The sequence below is a fragment of the Strigops habroptila genome, chromosome 1 (assembly GCF_004027225.2).
Source record: "Strigops habroptila isolate Jane chromosome 1, bStrHab1.2.pri, whole genome shotgun sequence".
NCBI lineage: Eukaryota > Metazoa > Chordata > Aves > Psittaciformes > Psittacidae > Strigops > Strigops habroptila.
The window spans coordinates 141320543-141341950 of NC_044277.2; the positions used below are offsets into that span (position 1 = coordinate 141320543).

The following is a 21408-nucleotide window of genomic DNA, read 5'->3' on the forward strand; positions in this document are numbered from 1 at the left end:
CTTCTCCATAGCATGCCAGCCCTCAGCACAACCTGAAACGGATGGAAGAAGAAAAGGAGGGAAGGTGGTTATTAGTATTATTAGTAATAATAATAATTAAATAATCAATAAAAAGCCACCAAAGATATCGCAGGCATTTCCCCACACCTGAACCTACTGATTTCGGTTTCATGCGTACACTTGGTTTGCTCGGCGGGGAGGCTGGCGGGGCCAGCATCGAGCATAGCAAAGCACAAGCATGAACACACAAAAACCGGGGCGTTGGAGAGAACCGGGGAGAAGCGAAGGACGGCTAAAAAAAAAAGGAGGAAACTCCGCAATTTTGCGCTCATTTCCTCCTTGCGGTGCGAATGCAGAAAGAGGCGGGGGTGCTGTGGGGAGGCAGGGAAAGAAGGAGGGGTTCCCCCTCCACCCCCTCGGAGGCGGGGCCGGGCCGGGCCGGGGCGGCCGCGGAGCCGGAGCCGGCAGCGGCGGATCGGGACGTACCGGTAGCAGCCGCCGCTGCCGCCGCCGCCGCCATGGAGCCGGGGGGCAGGCGCGGTCGCGCCGCCGAGGAGGGTCCGCGCCCCGAGGAGGAGGAGGTGGACCCCCGCATCCAGGTGAGGGCTCCCCCGCCTGGCTCTGCCTCCCCGGGGGGGGGGGGTTTAAGCTGTTGGTTTATTGTAATACGTGGAGAATGTATATAATAATTGTTATAATGGTTACCTTGTATTATTTTTGCTTTTTAATGCATACGCACCTATATATATGTACATATATGTACGCACATATATATATGTCCGTGCCAGAGCAGCCCCGGGTGTCTGGGTACCCACCGGGTGCGGGGGAAAGCGGCCCCGGGGCGCCCCAGTCCTTTGTTACCCCGCGGCCCTGTGCCGGGCTCTGCAGTTGGACGTCCTTCCTTCTCCTGTTGAAATCCCCCTCCCCTTTTATTTCTGATCATGACAGCATGACCTTGCTTGTGAAACAGGGCCGATGCTCAGAAATTTGTAAATGAGGGTAACCAAAGGTTTTGGTGGTGGTTTTTTGTTTTTTGTGGGGTTTTTTTTTTTTTTAATTATTATTATTTTTATTTGTTTAAAAAAGATCTGTTGGAAGATGGTTTTTCTTCTCTCTGAATGCCTTCTGAAATGCTTTTTATTCTTGCATGGTTTCTAAACAAAGCTTTTCTCCCCCAAATCATGTCTTGCCCAATTGCCTGGTGCAAACTTCAGCCCACTGTGGTCCCTGAAATGAAAAGTATTTTTAGGTCCCTGCAGATTTATGGTTTTTGCCTCTAGGATTGCTGGGACCATTTGTCATGAGAATATAAGTGTGTACATTGCTGAGAGGATGGATTCTTGGCATATGGCCCTCCTTGCTGTAATTGTCATTCTTTTCTCCATCGTGAGCATTTCTTTTCCAGGGCCAAGCAGAGCAATTGCAAAATTAACAGAACATGTTACACAGAGAGGGGCCCTCAGCCACAAGCTAGCCTGTTACTGCCCTGATTTTGAGAAGCTGAGCTCCAGTTAGTGCCTATTGATCTATTTTTGGCCTTAGGTTCTTCAGCTTGCAACATGTTTCCATGTACCTGATTTGCACATGGTTGGCAAAACTGTTTTTGTTGAGTTCTCTGGTTGGTTGGGTAAACAGGTTGCTGTGTGTGCCTCTGTGAGAGCTGTAATGTTCTTAGCCTTACAGTAAAAGGAATTAGGTAATTTCTGTATGAGTGTCTGTTTCAGAGAACAAATGCAAATATGTATCTTCCAAATCCTAGGAGCTGGAAGTGAAATCTGACCTGTGAGGATAAGAGTTAATTCCTTGTCTTACTGTAAGCGGTCATTCTTGTCCTCTAGTGGGAAATTGCTCGGGTGACAATCAATGTGCAGTGTTTGGGTTATACAGCTAAATGTTTCAAGGTGGATTCTGTTACACCAGTTGAAAATAAAATACTGTTTCAGTTAGAGAAGGCTCCTGTTGAAATTGTAGGATCTCCGGTGGAGTAACACATTGCTCAAATGAAGGAGGCTATTGGAGCCTGCTCCTTAGTGTTGTTTTTTGTGGTAAGAAAGTCATTAAGAATGAGCTTTGTTTTTTACAGTAACTTCATTCATGCCAACATCACCTCTAGTAAATATTTATTCAAAGGATTTAACACCTTTGGTTTTGCTGTTGAGAGATCAAAATGTTGGCTCAGAGGCAGACTAAGTAAACATAATCATATGTCCCATTGACTGGTTGTGTTATAAAATGGTTTGCCAAAATCCAGAGTAAAATGCCTCTTGTGCTTCAAGACAGGTTTCTTATCAATACTGTGCTTTCAATGTATGTCTTCTGTGATAGTAGTAACTTTATGCTAATCCTTTTGGGGGGTGGGGTGGGGTGTGTCTTACTGGAAACTAGCAGATACTGACCATATTGATTAACAAGACAGAACTTACTGTACCTTTTGTTTGTTTTAAATAGCAAGGCATAAGCCAGAACAGGAAATGTACTGTCTTAAAATAAAAATATAGAGCTTCTCTGATTATTTTTCTTGTAAGTAGCAAAACCAGTGGCAAGCGGTAAGTAGAAGACCAGTAGCAAAGTTATTCTAAATGTTGCAAGGTTTCCTCTTTTCACTGAATTTGTAAGCTACAGCCCTTGTGAGTTTTCGGTGGGAATGCTGAATGAGCCTTCTCAGACACTTTACCCCCTCTGATTTCTTCATACATGTTTGACTTTTCATTCTTTCTTTCTAGGGAGAGCTGGAAAAGCTGAATCAGTCTACAGATGACATCAATCGCAGAGAGACAGAGCTGGAGGTACAGAATTTATCCTTACATTTTTCTTTGTGCATGTTGGATTTTGTGAGCAACAGAACAGTATTTTTGAGTAGGTTCCTTCCTGAATTGTGCCATCCTGAATGGTAATTTGGCAAGACTCTAGTGATGATTTTTCTAAAGGTGTGACTTGAGCTAACAGCTGGAACAGAAAGGGAAGAAGTCAATGTGGAGAACACACTCCCACCCACTGCCAAACCCTATTTTTAGGTTTTGAAACTAAACTTGGACAAGTTCTGTTTATACAAGTCACTGGTTTGAGTTTATATTCTTGTGATAACAGACAGTGCAAGTTTATTTGGTGAAGAGGTCTCTGCCATACAATCACCTGCTAGGATCTCCTCCTTGGCGGCTATTTTTTTCAGCTTGTTAGTTTTGTCTTCTTTGTCATTACTTTCTGAGTAAGGAAAGTAAGGAAGGAAAGTTGAAGGAAAATACTTCATAGTTGGAAAAAGAGGTTTTCTTGGACACTTAAAAATCTAATAGAAAGTTCTGAAGAAAGTGTTTCTAAAGCTCCAAATTTGAGCTTCAGCTACTTGGTAGTTATTCTGGAAGGCTCAGCATTACTGATCTAATAACAAATCGAAACAAACTGTCTTACTTGTATGTCTAAATTGTCTTGCATTAACTACAAAAAAAAAAAAAAAAAAAAAAAAGAAAACCAGCAAAAGTGTAAGATGAATATGCTGCTAAAGGAAAACTGGTATAAAATGCTACTTTACATCCTAAATAGTTTTAATAATACACTATTTTGGAATACCACATCAAAACATGCTGAGATTGCAGTGATGAACATACTCTAAAACTACATCTCTAGATTTCTATCTGCATCTTCAAAATGTCAATGTTTCTGTTGAATATTGTGTTTTGGTTTGGTTTTTTTTTGGTTTTTTGTACCTTCTTGTATGCGTGTTTTCATGAGATGGAAACCTGGAGCCTGGGATGGTTCCTGGTAGTATTATAAAATACTGGAGTATCCATTGCGAGCATCAAACTATATAGGGTTATGAACTTTTTTGGAAACAAAGCAGCCTTGTCATGTGGCTATTTTCTTTTCCCTACTTGTTTGCATTTTCTGTGCTTTGTGGCATGTAGATCATGAATTGATTGTCAAATAAACTTTGTGGAATGCAGGACTATTTGTTATGCAAAATTAAACTGTATTTCAACTGTGATAACTGTTCAGTGTCACCAGCTTGATTTAAATTTTATGAGTGAACTTTAGAAACCAGTGTGCTAGTCTGCAACAGTACCAATTAAATGGACTTCAGGACTCTTTATATACATATATTGGAAAAAAATTATGTATATCTTTTCAGTCTCCTTATTTCATGCTGAGGTACTGAAATTGAAAGATGGTGCTATGGATAGTTGCCTGGATTTCATTAATCTTGTCATAACCTTGCACTGAGGACAGATATATTATGAAGCAGATAGAATAGTAGTAACAATAATGCAAATGCATACTCATGAAATAAGTCCCAATGATGGGACTTAAGATGGGATTTTACTGCTTGATTAAAATTATTCATGTGTTCAAGTGTTTGTAGAACCTGGAGATTTGCAGCTACTGCACATGTGACACATGCTGAGCTCTAAAGACCAAAAGGTTCCTGGATATATCACTGTAAATGAAAGAGCAGTGTTTCCACATTAGATTGATCTTACGTCATTGCTTACTTTACTTAGTCTAAGAAATAGTAGGTGTCAGGTAGTGCAGAGAATGATTATGTGATGCTTTTACCTCTATGTCATTAAGTGTTTACAGCAGATCTGTCTGTAGTACTTACTTTAAACAGTCTTTGATGGAATTAAATTGAAATATCATTGACAGTATGTGTTCATGAAAGTTTCCTCTTTGCTTTTCATCTGAAAATCTTACTGGATTGAAGGCAGTTTGAGGTATCATGCAACTGCATAATTTTTAATCCAGAAAGATTTTCATTACTTTTGATCTGCTTAAATTCTGAGGACAAATGCAGTTGGATGATGTAAGCAAGGCTTAATTTATACACGTTGATAAATGCATTTTAAATGGACTTAAGACCTTACTAGAGGAAAGATATTTAAAAAACCCAAAGCAACACAACAGTTGTGGTTAGAAGGCACTCCCTGCATTCTTACTCTGGACAAGGAAAGAAATCTTTGCCAAGCAGCCTTTTAGGATAAATCTAGAGTTCGCAAGGGGGAGTTTAGAAGTGGAATCATTCTGCTTCAAAGTCTTCCAAAATCCTTGAATGCTGTTAAAAATGTGGGCTTCTGGAAGAGCCATGCCAAGTTTGCCTTTGAAGATTTGCTATTTTGGCTGTTATTAGCTCTTTGGGTCCCTCTTGCTACCCGTTCTCAGTTTATGGTGGTGCTGCTATTGGAAGATATTTCATTAGAAGAAAGATGTGTTGGTTTGGGTTGGTGGGGGTTTTTTTTAGGTTTTTTAGGTTTTGGGGTTTTTTTAATCAGACAGTGGAGTTGTATTTATTCTATTCTTCTATTATTACTTTCTTCATCTTTTCAGTATCTGATCATAGTTGACTTTAATGGGAATAAACAGTATCATTAGACTATTTACAGCACAAGATGCTGATTGCCAGCTTCCGGTAGCATTACTATGTGGTCCATACATTCCCACTGTTGATTTTTTTTTTTTCCCCAGAATAATCTGGAAAAGCAATGGGAGCATTTGAGTAGAAGGTATATTTCTCTGAAGGAAGTTCAGAAAAAGACGCCCACGTTTTTGTGACTTGATGTACTCTCTGATAAGCAGGAAGAGTAACCTTGTGGCACTTAAATACAGCGAGTCTGTTTTGGACTTCCTGTAGCTTTGCATGAGCCGCTCTAACCGGGACTGCTGACTGTCTCCAGTTCCCATTAACTGGAAGAAAAGGCTGTAAGTGTTAAATGCTTTTAGCCCCCAGCTTTTGTTCTCACTGCGCCTCAGGTCTACATCTGCAAAATGGGAGTAAAAATTCTGCTTTACCCAATGGAAATGTTATGGGGCCGACATCACTAAAGGCTTCTAGGATTTTGAGACTACCCTCTCTTGGTGTAGCCACAGACATGTCTGTGTTTGATCAATGTAGAATGTTTTGGTATTTGCTGCTCACAGAGGTGGTAAAATGGAGAATTCTGTTTTAAACTGATCAGCCTGCCATTCTTTATCTTTTAAAGTAAGTTCTGCACCCAAACCACATGTGAGAGGGGTGGATTTACATGCATGGCATGACTTGAAGATGTATGTTGAAGTTGGCTACATCTATTCTTTTGCTTGACATAATTACTCATTTTTTGTTCTTTTGACCTACACTATTAAACCCTGGAGGAATACCCTGACCTTCTGATTCTCAAAGCCTGTTCAGGAGTTGTGGAGCTGCTAAAGGGCACTGGTAGTTATATGTTGCGTTAATGTATTGCCTGTTAATGAATCTTTGATTAGACTTGATTTAAAATCCATAATGCTGCTCATACTGATTGCAACACTGAGCATTACTGACACAGCAAAAGGATGATAAGGGTCCTCTGAGGGATTTAACGCTTCGCTAATGTCCCTGTTTATGTTTGAAGTGTCTGTGAGAAGGTGGGGGAAACATCTTGCAGTGGAGATACAAGCATGTTTTGGCCAAATGCAAGTTAGAGTGGTGCTTTGTTATTTGAGCTTTTTTCCTGTTTACTGGAAATGCATCTCCATCTGAACTCGCATCAGGAGTTGCAAATATATTTAACAAACGTGCATGACTCGCCTGTCCAGCTAAAACTCATACGTGTCTTTGGCTCCTTAAAGTACAACTCAGATGTAACAGATTTACTCAGGGACTCTCTGGCAGCATTTCAGGGAGGGGAAATACAGCACATACCATTAAAATTACTACTGGAATCCCAGCTATCCAAATGTGGGTTTTGTTAGAGACAGTTGTGTTGCTGGAGCTGCGAGCTTGCCAATATCAAAGGGAGATGACTGCACATGAAAACCAGAGCTGAACACTGCTGCTTTCAGCCATGCTTGTTAGCATGCATATTAGGATAGGATCCTTCTTATATGCTTGTCTAGATCCTCTAGTCCTGATCTGCAGGACGTTGTGTTACTTTTAGTCCTGGATTTATCTTAAAGGTCACCCTGGGTTGGTGTTGGATAGAGTCGAAGGAAAGGGGTATATCAGCTGCGGTGCTTTTCCACTTGTGAGCCTTGTCAGCGTTTAAATGCCTCTCAGAAGGGGAGGTCTATTTTGTTTAGAGTTGCTCTTCTCTTGGTTTTGGGATAAAGATCAAGCTTTTGACCCCGTCACACACAAGAATTTGAAGTAGACTTTTTCTTTTTTTTCTACAAATTCCTTACTCTTTCAAGTTTTAGAAAAATGGCCTGTCAGTGGCAGGAATCTCATTCTGATCATGCCTGCTTGGCCTGTGGAAACATCTTTCTGTAGAAACATCTGCCTCATTATCAGTAGCCCTGTGCAGCATTTTCCAGTGTCCATAAAAGAGTACACAGATAAGGGAAAAGCAGCTTGCTGGCTGGTATTTCTGCTGGGTTTTGGAGTGCAATATATATGCATGATGGATTTGTCCCGCACTAGCAGGACAAATTTCTTTCCATGTCTTTTTATAATCTACTTGTTTCCATAGGAAATGCTTCCTGCATGTGGATTGTTTGTTGTTTTGCCTTCTGCTTCATGCATGGATGAGTGAGGCAAGGCTGCTTCCTCTGCTATAGTGCTGGAAAGATTTTGTCGCCCAAGTGAGTCAAAGGGTTTTACTTGATTCATATTCCTGAACTAGAAATGTGTTTCTAGCCTAAGAGAGGGAGGAAGGGTTAGGCAGAGAAATCTTGTTTTAGAAGGAGCACCCCTGCCTGCTTTCCTCTCCTTTCTTATAAAAGGACTAAAAGTAACAATGTATTGGTAGTCTCAGTCTGTAACTGTCTGCAAGGAGGTTAGAGCATCTTCTAAATACCAGTTTTAGAAGACTAGTAGCTGTGTGGGGAAAAAAAGTCTCTTCTCCATGCTCAAAAATTGAGATATTACTTCACCTATTCCTTGCACTTTGTTTTTAAGGTTTGGTAGTCAGTCTGGTTTACTTGAACTGCTCAGGCACTGTATAGATGTTAAAGATGTCATTAACCTGTTTGATGCTCTGAGGTAGATTTCCATGTGCATCTGGTATGTATGTAACTGGGAAGCCTACCTGATTTCGCGCTTGGATGTTGTTGATACTGACGCTGTTAAAGCTTGGAAAATGAGCTTTTGCAGCTGATAGGTCTGTGTAGAAGAGGAAGGCAGGTATGGGTACTGCCTGCCTCTTGGAAATAGATGAAGCCTGTCTCTGAGTGAGCAATTTCATTTCCCATGCACCTTCCAGGCTGGTTTAATGGGTTGTCGGAGGTTCTGCACACCAAATTGTCAGAAAGAGCATAGGACAGCCTTTGTAAATGAAATTTAGATGTGCTTGGTACTATGATGCTTCATACACAGTTGATGTATTAAGTTCATTTTAAAAAGAGAATTGTTTGAAAATATAACCTTCACTTGATGGGCAGAAATAGTTATTTGCCTATTGTCTGGCAACTAGCACCACCTCATTCCCATCACTCATGAGAAAGGAAAACAAACATGCTTTATTCTCCAGTGCAGTGTAAGTGGAAAGTTGTATTTCAGTTTCTCCTCACATTTGAGGGTGGATCTCCAATATGCTGTAGTACAGATGGCCTATTGTTAAGTGTTGTCCCTCTTTTGGTGCAGTAGCAGGTTGCTGCCCAATAGCAAGTTACTGGAAACAAAGTCTGTTTTTAATGACGAACTATTGCAGCAAAAGCATATATGGGGTAGAAGCCTGGCATGCTCCCTAAGACTCTGCTTGTGGAATCTATCATTTGGGAGGAAAGTGCTAAGGATTTCCAGGAAGAAAGTTGATGAGAGTGGAGCTCTTGCTTGGTGTGGTTGTCTTCCTAACACAGACGTTAAGGCTTCCCTCCTGATGGGGATTGTGGATGAACTGCACTGGTGTGCTCTTCCTGAGCCTCTAAGTTTTTGACGTGAGTGTTCTTACAGAAAACACCATTAAGAGGGTTTATAGTTTTGAACTGCTTCAAATGTGGGTCGGTGTCTCACTGACAATAAAACAGGAAGCTGGACATAGAGCGGGGAATTGATTCCCAAGTTATTGCTTTTGACCACAGGCTCATCCTTCCCATGAAACACAGATGAGTATTTCATGTCACGTAAGCAGCAAGTGCACCAAGCCCAGTGTTCCTGGTGCAATTGCCTTGGTGCTTCTGACCGCCCCATTTTCACATGAAGAGTAAAAATAGCTGCTGCATTGGTATTTCTCATTTAAACTTCCCTGGGGGCACCTGCCAGGGGAAGTTTGCAGTGTCCCAAGGGTGATGACTTTTACAGGTGCTTTGCCAGCACATGGCAGGGCTGACACTGAGCCAGCACACTGAGTGTGACTGCGTGTTTGCAGGAGGGAGCTGTGCCCCAGTTCATGGGAGATCTTGCCATAGCTCCCAGATAGGAGCCATGTCACTGAGACCATGAGGGCTGAATCAGTTTGGATTGAAGAGGCTGAGTAGCGTGAATGCACTGGGTTGCTGCAGGTTATGCACAGTGTAGGTATACAACGTGGGATTGTTTGCTTTTGTAGTGTAGTTGGGGCTAGTGGAGAGTAAAAGTGATGCATGTAGTGCAGGAGAGGGCATGGGTTTGGCATTTTGCCTTCTCAAGAGACCCCAACATTTTATTGCTGTGTCCAAAGGGGGTGACTGCAAACCTCTGCTAGGGAGACTGATCACAACAGAGTACGAGCATATGCTTATTCTCTTATGCAGAAGGTGGCAGAGCCTGCAGGCTTGTGTTCCTGACAGTCAGGAACCTGAGGATAAATGTCATTTAAAATAAGTAATGTGATGGATGACACAGGTATAAAGTTCTGGGGTTTTCGGTTTTCATTATTGTTCTTCACTGGAAAAAGTGAAGATGATCAGAGCCAAATAAAGCCTCAAAATAGGAAGTGGGCCTCTTGTGGGGTAAATGTTAAGCTGGAAGTTCATACCAGCATATTCTTCAGCTGAAGCTCACTATTCTGTTTAACTACCTACTGAAGTGTGGCTGTGCTCATGGACAAATGCCTGCTTAACCATTCGAAAGACCTGTTCCATAGGTGCCAGGTACAGGTTTAATTACACTTTAGTAATTTGTATGTGCTTCATCTGATTTGGTGGGAGATGAATAAGTACAGAACTTGCTATTAGTTTCACAGCTCTGTCCTTGGTTTTTGGTTTGGTTTTTTTATTTTATTTTATTTTTTTAAATCCAGGTAGAGACCAGACCTGTTTACCCTAGTAGATAAGAGTGTACGCAAATATTACATGAATAAGTTTGGGGTAGGTCTCTAAGCACAGATTTGGTAGTGATGGTTTCTTTGTTCCAAGTGCTTATCTAAACATGTGAACTAATTTGTTTGATGAATCACTGCATAGGGATTTTTTTACTTTATGTGTATACATTTCTAGTTTTCTTTAACTATTTGCTTTCCATAATTAGTATCCTAATATGCATCTTTTACAAAGAAGGTGAAAACCAAACCGTCAGGCTCACTCATTTAGAAATAAGTTTTTAATTTTGTTCCTGTACTTGTAGGAAAAATTATTTTGTTGAATATACTTCAGTACTTAACATTTTTCTTGCAATATAGTCATCGTGTTTGCAGTCTTATTTTAGTTGCTTGTGAAACTCATTTTGAACAGCGAACCATGTATCATCCACTGCTTTAATTGGAAATACTCAAATTCTTCTCACTGAAAAAATCAACTCAATACATGTTGTTTTAATGATACTTTTCAGGCTTTCACAAATAAATGAGATTATTGACTGGATTGGTGTTCATAAACTAATAAATTAATGTGCATTTAATTCTCTATTTTTGACCTTGTTACTCACTTGAATACTTCCTTAAACCAAGTGGAGTGCCTTGAGAATCGAAACTATTTGCACTGGACGAAAATGTTACAAATGGTGGCTAAGGTTTTAGATAACAGTAAACTGTGTGGTTCGGTTGATACACTGGAGGGAAGGGGTGCCATCCAGAGGAACCTTGACCCGCTTGAGAGGTGGCCAGCGCCAACCTCATGAAGTTCAACCAAGCCAAGTGCAAGGTCCTGCACCTGGGTCGGAGCAATCCCAGGCACAGCTACAGGTTGGGAGGAGAAGAGATTCAGAGCAGCCCTGCAGAGAAGGACTTGGGGGTGTTGGTTGATGAGAAGCTTAACATGAGCCGGCTTCAGTGTGTGCTTGCAGCCCAGAACCCCACCGTGTGCTGGGCTGCATCAGAAGCAGCGTGAGTAGTGTGTCGAAGGAAGTGATCCTGCCCCTCTGCTCTCATGAGGCCCCACTTGCAGCACTGTGTGCAGTGCTGGTGTCCTCAGCAAAAGCAGGACATGGAGCTGTTGGAGCAAGTCCAGAGAAGGCCACGAGGATGATCAGGGGCTGGAGCACCTCCCGTACAGAGACAGGCTGAGAACACTGGGGCTGTTCAGCCTGGAGAAGAGAAGCTGCGTGGAGACCTGAGAGCAGCTTCCAGCAGAGCAGCTACCATTCTATGATAAAGGACTCAGAGAAGCTGTTACTGAAGTCTGTTGCTTTTTCTGTAAAAATGAGTGTAACATTGCAGGGTTTTTCCACTTCTGAATACATTGTGATAGGTTCCAACATGTTTTAATTCTTCTAGCGAATAAGGAGTTGTGCATTCTAGAAATCCTCAACAATAATGACAAAACCCTCCTGAATTAGAGCACTTCTTCAAGCCAGCTGCTTCCTGATAATCACCATGTCACTTTGGCTGTCTGCATAAATGCTGCTCTCTAATTAGAATTACAAGGTTTGTCAAGAGCTCACATGGCCCTTCCTCTTCATCTTCTTAAATCCTGGGCCAGGTCCCAGCCTGAATTTGCATCTGTCTGCAATAATTCCTTTGACTTAGAGTCTGTGTTGGATGCTGAGATTGAAATCAGAATCACTCTGCTTAAAAGTGTGGAAATTTCAGTGGAGCAGAGAAAATATTTTAATTGCTTTAGCTAATCATGTGAAGAGGGCAATTTGTCCAGTTTGGAAGTAGCTGGAATTTACTTTTCTTAAATGTAGTAAATAATAAACAAATGGAAAGTAGGTGGCCTTACCCATTCATACAAACCATAGCTGAAAAGATGGGCTTTTATAGCAAGAAGTCATGCCACAAGGACCTGGAAGCTTTTTGCTGCTATCAAAGTAAGTAGGGTGTGTTTATAAAAGTAAAGAGGAGCTGACTTGAAAATATACCTTGTACGAAGTCTCCATTTCTTCCTGCAGAAAGCAGATCCTGTCCATCCTTGTTCACGTTGTGAAATGATGCCTCTGGGAGGAACAATATTAGGGGTGTCACGTGCTAAGGTTTAGGAGATGCTAATTCCAGCCGAGTTGCCAGCCTGCTGTGGGTATTTGGCCTGTCTGCTAGCCTCATTCTAGTGTTGTCTAGATGTCTTTGTCATTGAACTCCCTACTGGAACTTGTTATGCTGCTGTTTGCTTCCTCACGGAGTAATCTACAAGCTATTCCTCTCTGTAAAACCCTGCCAGAGGTGACATCTAGCACAGGCTATTGCAGGCTTTGTATGAAAGCTGTCTCTGAAAGACAAAGATTTGGTGTCCAGGATACTAGCTTTCAGATACGGTTCTTGTTCTTACCTCTACTGAAGAATTCTGGCTTAGTCCAAATGCCAGTAACTGCTTTGAATGTGTCACCTTGGGTGTGAATCTAAATGAGCAACCTGAAGGTGGGAACAAACAGGTAGGAATAATATTTAAAGCTCTAATCAGTCTTTGTTCTTTCTTTCCCTTCTGCAACATTTGGAAGGATGCACGCCAGAAGTTCCGCTCCGTGCTTGTCGAAGCAACAGTAAAACTGGATGAACTGGTAAAGAAGATTGGAAAAGCTGTAGAAGACTCTAAACCTTACTGGGAAGCTCGGAGGGTGGCCAGGCAGGTGAGAACTTTCTGTTACTAGCTTGTGCTGGTAGTTGGAGAGCACATGCTGATTGCATTGCTTTCCTGCTATTAATAACATCTTAAGTATATGCACTTGGCTGACACTGGTCTATGTCTTGAGTTGCATGTCAGCGGTGAGAATTGATGGCAAAAATGTTTCTTCACTGCCACAGCTGCACATGTTCTTCAGTCCAGGAACAGCTATAGCAGACAAAAACGATCAATAGCAAAAGACTAGCTCTGTTCTCGTCTCATTATCAATGGCCTTTCAGAGCCCTGCTCTTTCCTATCAGTACTTGTAATTATTTGAAAACACAGTGTAGACTTAGTATATCTGCTTTTTATTCTTAAAGCAAAATGTTCAACAGCTAAACGGCTGCAACAGGAAGCTGCTGGGAAAGAGGCAGGAGTCAGGCAGACTTGGGGAAACCTGCAGGGGTTTGTGCTGATTAGGTTGTGCTGAAGCAACAGTGTGCTAAGTGAGGCTCTACAGTGTGTTGGTTTGGGCAGAAACTGAGCTCTGCTTTCTGTACTATCATCAGAACCTTAACTCCTTTCTCTCAAGCACTTGGTTATTGATAGGCCTGTGTGGCTGAGGCAGGGAAGGATGAGGTGTGGAAATAAGGGTCTGATCTCCTGCAGGGAAAGCAAAGAGAGCTTGTGAGATGTCAGGCAGCTGGTCACTTTAGGGAAAAAGTAGATGAGAGGTGAGTGTGTGGTGGCTTAGGCATTGCTTCTGTTAGGTGCCTGTAATGGGGTTCGCTGGTGTTTGAGGCTTTTTGGCAAGGGGGAAGCTGTTCCTGGGTACTACTTCTACTTTCTCCCAAGGCAGGGAGAGGCAGAAGTAGTGGAAGAGTTGCCTTAGAGCTGCTGCTTCTGTGCTTGGCTGGAAGGATATGGAGGGGTGGCATTTGTGGCTGGATAGCCAGGATGCAATTGTGTTCAAGGGGAGAGTTAGAGATGAGGGAGCACATGTGAAACATGTGAAAAGTGCAGAAGGATTTTGTTTGGAAGAGTAGGTAGGGATGAGGTTGAGGGATGAGAAAAGTAGTGTAGGTGTGTGCCAGAAGGCACAAAGTAAACTTGCAGCATAAGAGAAGAGAATGTGTCCTCAGAACAAGGCACAGGAAAGGGAGGCATGAATGCAAGCTTCATCACTTTGAAAGCTGATGAAGCAGGAATTGGGTTGGTGGGATGTGGCATGCAAGGTAGTATGTGACCATGTCAATCACTTAAATTGCATGACATTGTTTTGGAGCCATTGTCTCAGGTGCTGGGGATGATGTGTAGGGGTTATTTAGGCTTAATCCTTCAGACTAAAAGCAGCGTGGCAAATAGGTAAACTCTGCTTCAAAGCCCAGAAAGCACAGTATCTACTATTCATCTGTAGCTGTTCTGAAAGCAATCCCTGCTCTTGGGGCATGTGGTATGTGCTAGAGATAAACCAGTAGTGAGCTAAAGAGGAAGTTAGTAATAAAATAAGATCAAAGAATTGTTTCTATTGTGTTAATTAGTAAGTGCAATTAAAAAAATCCCCAAAACTCTGCCTTAAGTATGATGTTATACTTCTTTTACTATAAATACCTATGTAATGCACAGTATGCATAGGACTTCTGTCATTGACTTTTCCACGTATAACTTTTGAAATGCATACTCTGTGGTACAAAAACAAATCAGATGACTTTGAGGCTTGTAACAGCAAGCATCAAGAGCAGTGAGCTTTGCCCTCTGTCCCCAAGTTGGCAGCAGATTATGCCCTGAAAGTGGAATTTTTTTATTGCTATGTCTTTGCTATCTCTGAAATCCATTCAGTCACGTTGCTTCAAAAGTGCTTTGCAAGTACACTAGAAAACCCAAACCTCTGAAGATTTGTGGATTGGATTTGTAGAATCGCTGCTCCGCTGTTCGGCTTGTTAGAGGGTACTGTATTTTTCTTCCAATCTGTTCTGTCATTAGCTAGGCTTAAATGCTTTTTATACCAGATCTGCTAATTTGCTACACACTCAATTTTCTCTTAATCCCTTAATAACACTTTATATTTTTCAAAGCCAGGATTCACCTTCTAACTGTTAATTTCACTTTTTTCCATTTTGTGTTATGGAGCCAGTCATGGAACGGAGCTTCCTCGTTGTATCTGCTCAGGAGACAGAGCTGGAAGATTGTCTCTGCTTTCGCTTTGGCTCTTTGTCTAATAAAATCTTGAAATAGAAAATATGAGGGCTAAGAGGAGTATTACCATTGAAGGACAGTGAATCTATTTGGAAACCAGGAGATTGGAAAGATTGGTACCAATCATCAGTAAAGCATCAGCCTAAAGAGTGTTTCTAGTCTTAGTCTAGAAAAGTTCTGTTTAACTGTGAGCAAGTTTGCTGTATTAAAGTGAGGAGAAAGTGTGTGTAGGGAGGGAAACATGAAACTGGAGGAATGTACCAGAATATTAATATGTTTAGGTGTCAGTCCACATCTTTCTTTTTACTTTGATTTGTAAAATTGTAGAGAAATATGGGAACAGCTTGATATTTTTCCATTCAAATTTATAATAACATCTAGCCTATGAAGATTGACTTCCTCCTTCTGTCTTTACACTTATTTTAGAACCATTAGGCTGCCTCTGAGAACATAGGCACAAGGTTCTTGTGTACTTGTAAGAGAAAGGGAAGTGTAAATTCTTTGGTTTTGTTCTCAGAAAAGGGAAGTAAAATTATGACCTATAAATTAAGTCTTCCGGGAATAAAGAACTACGTAATTAATGACATCTAGTTTGGCAGAAATGCAGGAGTTTTCCAGAGTTGCTTGCGTTTAAGATGTCAGTTGTAGGGGGTAGTTGCCTGATGCAAGCTGTATTTGGTCATATTGAGGAGCCTGCTTTCACTTGGCACCAGCCTGATTCTCTTTTGGAAATACTTGTTTCATCTGCTGAGATAAAGCCCATTAAAAAAGCATGAGAGCGCTGATGTGGGGTCAGCAAAAACAAGTCCCCAACTCAAGTAGTTCCCTGGAGAAGCTTTAGGACCTTGAGCTCTTTTGTCTACTCACCCATATCCCCATCTTGTGCAATCCTGTGTGGCAGAAGATGGTGAATTCAAAACAAAATAATTCTCCCATGTATAAGTCCTGTGGCATCTTGTTTGTTTAATATATGCTAAGAGAGCTTCAGCTTGGCCTTTCTCAAGGTGAAACTTTGCTTTAACAGAACAACGGACCCTTAGGGTTAGGATTTGAGTGGTTTACCCTCTGAAGCGGTGGCATGGGGAATGAGGATGCTGTCTGTTGGTACCAAAGCAGTAGCATTTGGGTTTTGCTGAGACCGAAGTGGCTAATATTCTTTGCCCCTGTAGATTTCATGCAAATTTTGCCAAGACAACTTGGTTGTGATTCGTCATTTGATATACCAGTGGGCCTTGTGTTGCACACCTTACTGTTTTGGAGCTTTTGAATCCAAATCTGTTGTTTAATTAAATTTGAATGTATTTCTTCTGCAAGAGCTTTTTTGCATTTGGCATACTGTCTTTTCATGTTGTTCTTTAACTTATGCCATAATGTGCATGGTCAATGGAAGAATCTTGGCGTACAGTGGAGTATTGTTTATGTACACAAGCAATGACTACGTTGCAACAGTATGAAATTCCTACAATCCAGAAGGTGGTCCAGGTGTTTACAAGTGTTGGGAAGATCAATTGTCCCATGTCTGTTTGGTTGGTGTTTTCTTCTTTTTATGATTGTTGTTTTTATTTTTTTTCTTTGTTATTGTAGTAGGGGTTGGGGGGGGGGGCTGGAGGTGTGTTTTTGGGGGATTATTTGCTACTAATCTGCTTCCCCGGATGCCTAGTTGAAGAACTAGCTTTTCTCACCCAAAGGTAATAGGAAAGAAGGGTGCAGTTACCAGGAAATGTTAATAATGTAAACAGCAGTGTAGATCTTGAGCCTCTGAGTTAAGGAGTGTCTTAAAGCCACTGTTGACTTTTGCAGGGCTCGGGCAGAAAGTGCCTGTTGTAATAGTGTCTGAGCAGGTGATAGTTTGTAGGAGCTGATTTTGTGCTGCTGCATGGCATAGATAAATTACTTTGTCTCTCAGTTCCCATGTAAAATGGAGCTGTCAGGCTGCTGTGAAGCCAAATTCATTGAGGGAAGTAAAAGCACTTCGGGGTCATTGGGTGAGAAGTGCCATTAAAACATTGTTATGCGTACGTCATTGCTTATGAACCCAGGGACAAACTAAACAGGAGGACTTGCCTTTCTGCTTTGCTTCTGTTGGAAAAAAATAAAATCTGATAAAAACATGTTCCCACCTACCCCTACAAGTAAAACAATCCATGCATTAGCAGTGACCCTCACCTGTGGTGGGAGTGTTGTTTTTAATTCAGCTTTAGCTCCTTTTAATGAGCAGGTTTTTTTAGAGGGTGAGGAGTTATGCTTTAATCCCCAGTACTAGCTCAGACTGGGAGTAGGTGCAGGTGCTTTACTCAGCTTTAGTACTGAGCTTATTTGGGAGGGACATGGTTTTGCTGTGTGATATTCCCCTTACCCTGCCACCTCATTTAGCTTTTAAAAAAGAGTGTCACAAAACTTGCTTCAGGCAAAAATAGATGGAAGATCTATGTTAGGTCATATCTATATGTGTATCTCTCACTAAGGGACCCATCTGTAGCAAGTGTTCAGAAAGCAGTATGTTGAAGGGTATGTGTAGAATCATAGAATGGTTTAGATTGGAAAAAACCTTAAGATCATCCAGTTCCAGCCTCCTGCCATGGCAGTGACACCTCACGCTAGACTATGACGTCCAAGGCTCTGTCCAACCTGGCCTTGAACACTGCCAGGGATGGGGCATTCACCACTTCTCTGGACAACCTGTGCCAGCGCCTCACCACCCTCACAGGGAAGAACTTCTTCCTTATATCTAACCTGAACTTCCCCTGTTTTAGTTTGAACCCATCACCCCTTGTCCTATCACTACAGTCCCTGATGAAGAGTCCCTCTCCAGCAGCCTTGTAGCCCCCGTCAGACACTGGAAGCTGCTCTGAGGTCTCCACACAGCTTCTCTAGGCTGAACAGTTCCAATGTTCTCAGCCTGTCTCTGATCAGGAGCTGTATGTGCTCCAGCCCCTGGTCATACTCATGGCCCTCCTCTGGTCTTACTCCAACAGCTCCATGTCCTGCTTTTGTTGAGGACACCAGCACCGCACACAGTGCCGCAAGTGGGGTCTCACGAGAGCAGAACAGAGAGGCAGGATCACCTCCCTTGACCTGCTGCTCATGCTCCTTTTGATGCAGCCCAGCACACGGGGGGTTTCTGGGCTGCAAGCGCACACTGGAGCAGCTCATGTTCAGTTTCTCATCAACCAACACCCCCAAGTCTTTCTCCGCAGGCTGCTCTCAACCTCTTCTCCTCCCACCCTGTAACTGTGCCTGGGATTGCTCCAACCCAGGTGTAGGACCTTGCACTTGGCTTGGTTGAACTTCATGAGGTTGGCATTGGCCACCTCTCAAGCATGTCAGGGTCCCTCTGGATGACATCCCTTCCCTCCAGTGTATCAACCAAACCACACAGCTTGGTGTCATCGGCAAACTTGCTGAGGCGCTCTCAATCCCACTGTCCATGTCACCAACAAAGATGCTGAACAGGATCGTTCCCAATACCGACCCCTGAGGGACACCACTTGTTACTGGCCTCCAATTGGACATTGAGTGATTGACGACAACTCTGCGTGCAGCCATCCAGCCAATTCTTTATCCATTGGGTCATCCATCAAATCCATGTCTCTCCAGTTTAGAGACAAGGGTATCATGCAGGACAGTGTTGAATGCTTAGCACAAGTCCAGGTAGATGACATCAACTGCTTTGTCCCTATCCATCAGTTCTGTAGCCCCATCATAGAAGGCCACCAAATTTGTCAGGCATGATTTGCCCTTAGTGAAGCATGTTCTGATTCTCTTCCTGGTTTGGTTTTACAACTAATTCTTATTTTCATGTTGTTGGCATACTTTCTTAAGCAGCAGCCTTTTATCTCAAAAGGCTTGGAATAACACACTGTAATTGGTATGTACACTGGTTCTTCCCTGCTGAAGTCTAGCCATGCCTGAGAGGAAATGCAGTTGGTGGACAAGACTCTGTTCAGCAGGGACAGCTAACCTGTCCCTTTCAACTTTTTATGTAGTAACTGCAACTTTTTATGTAGTAAAGAGCCGCCTTCTCACCTCGCTAATAATCTTTCTCTCATGTAATAATTTATACTGGGTTGCCACATGTGTTTGAAGAAGTCAGCTGACAGTAAAGAATTATTAGGGATGAATTTTCAGATATTCAGATCCTGGGTATCCATTCTGCCTGTCTTCACAAAACCTAGGGGAATCCAGTTACCACTGGACAATTGTTTCTTCTCTCAAATGTGAATTTTGGTTGGATTTGACCAGCGGGGTCAGAAATAATAGTGGATACCAGTAGACCAAGGTGGGTGTATAGGATTCACCTTGATTAGCTTTACCTACTGAAGTGTTTAATGTCTAGACTAAGTTAATAATTTGGGCCCTTAATCACTGACTGTAATCAGTGGTGAGAAGTACGTGCATGTGAAGAGCCTTCTGACATACATCCCTCCTCCTTAAACACAGAGGAAGTTTAGACAATGAATCTTGGGTTGTTTAGCCATTTGAAAGTTGTCAGGTGAATCCTGCACCAAGTGGTTCAACGAATCTTATATCCAAGTGAATCAGGATGAAAAGGAGCCACTGTAATCTTGCAGAACAGGAACGGAGGTGGAACTGAGCCACTTGATGGTGAAGGTGGGAGGGGCGTAAGCAGATAAGAGCACACTTACCTAGTTGGAAGAGTCTTCCTCAGCACGAGACCGATGCTGTTCTTTGCAGTATTCAGGACTGCTGTGCCTATGAACGAATGAAGCTTTCCAAAGTGGCCATTGTATCTCAGTTTCTAAGTGTCCAGCTTGAGATGTCTGGAAGTAGTACAGCAAGCATGGAAAGTTACAGATGATAACTTTCTTAGCTCAGGAGACAAAAGCTTTTTAAATTCATAGAACTTGGAGCTTCAAAACTGCCAATCACCCTTAAAAATGAATTAGGAATTGGAAACTGGTCTTGCTGGTGTCATTTCCTGCAGCACCCAAGTTTCCCATCTAGATTTGGTCAGTGAGTGAGAGCTAATTGGATTGTAGCACCAGCTGGCTCTGCTGTGGACAGGAGGACAGCACAGAGTGTGAGTGACAGCTCCTGGTTCCAGATCCAACATGGTGGATATCCAGGTCTTCCCTTTGGTTCCCAGGCATTAGATGTGTTATCCATCGGTATGTTGGAGGTAGACATGTCATAAGAAGTCTTCTTTTTGATCCCACTTTTATGAGCTCAAGTCCTGATGCTCATGTTAACAAGGAGTTAAGACTGATTTGTATTATTTGGTAAGCTTATCTTGGCTTTTTGATGGAGGGAGAGGGAACTTGAGAAGCAAAAATTAAATGTCAACAGAACTGTGACAGACTGACATTCCTGTTTGGCAACTTGCTGTGGAGCTAGTAAAAAGTAAAATTATTATCACAGTTACAGTGGAACAACCAACTGACCTTTCCCGGCTGAAGGAGTGTTTCTGGCTAACTGTTTAGGAACCAAAAAACTATCTATCTGGTGGATTCACATTTTGAAAGCAAGAATACAGGAACTTGAAAATTGACTTTGACAAGCTCTCTACAAATCCTTCCAACCACTTCAGGAAAAAAAAAAAAAGGCAAACACCCAGAGCACTTGGCTGCTTTCTGTGGCTATAGTTTGGTGCTTCACTATCACTGCCACTAATGGACTGTTAATTCTGGTCTCTCTTGCAGTTTGTTCATCTTGCCTGTGGAGAAAGCAGTAGAAAATGATGTGTGCAAAAGTGCCCCTTTTATCAAGTGAGAACAACTCCTATCAATGTGGGATCAGTAACTGTCATAGGCTCCTAAGACTATTTCCACCCATGTTTCTGGTGGTGGAGCCAGCAGAAAGTATTTTATACGGATGTTGTTCCTCCAGCCGTTTGCAGTAACCAGTCTAGGCTGGCAGTATAGATTATGTTATTTGTGGTCTGCCTGTGCTGATAGTTTGCCTTTTTAATTGAAGATGCTGTATTGCAGCTGCCCTGGTGGCTCTCTGGGAGCCTCACAATAGTGTGAGGATAGAGAAGGTAAAGCTTGCTGGTTTAGGAAGGTGGGGTGAATGGTGTGAGAAGTGACTTGCTCCCCAGATGTGTAAATCAACCATTCAGAAATGGCTGTGATTTGGTTTTGGATTGCTAAGGTTGGTGGGGTTGAGAGGCCACTTGGAGTTAGGGAAGCAGCTCCTTCCTGAGCTGGGATTTACCTGTTAGTGGTCGAGAAACTTGTCAGCCACCATCAGACAGACATGATGGCCTCAGTGGTAGGACAGGCCAGGCACAGAAGGGAGGGAGGGAGACAGGCAGCACAAGCCTTGCCTGGGAAGAGGTAGCTGGGGTGCTCCAAACGGAAAGAAGACATGGAATTTGCTGTGTGGTCAGTCAGGGATCCCAGTGCTGTAAAGAAATGGTAAGGAGATGAGATGTCTGAGCTGTGCAAAAAGTGGTACCTGAAATGATGAAGC

General features: G+C 42.4%; 1 protein-coding gene across 1 annotated transcript in view; it reads left to right on the top strand.

Moving 5' to 3' along the window:
- The first annotated feature begins 399 nt into the window (after positions 1-399).
- SH3BP5 (SH3 domain binding protein 5) overlaps positions 400-21408 on the top strand; it is a 54370-nt gene continuing 33361 nt past the window's right edge. Inside the window, exons 1-3 of the mRNA XM_030510223.1 lie at positions 400-599; positions 2724-2786; positions 12677-12805. Of these exons, the coding sequence (XP_030366083.1) occupies positions 519-599; positions 2724-2786; positions 12677-12805 (273 nt within the window). The 5' untranslated portion in view covers positions 400-518. The remainder of the gene's footprint in view (positions 600-2723; positions 2787-12676; positions 12806-21408) is intronic.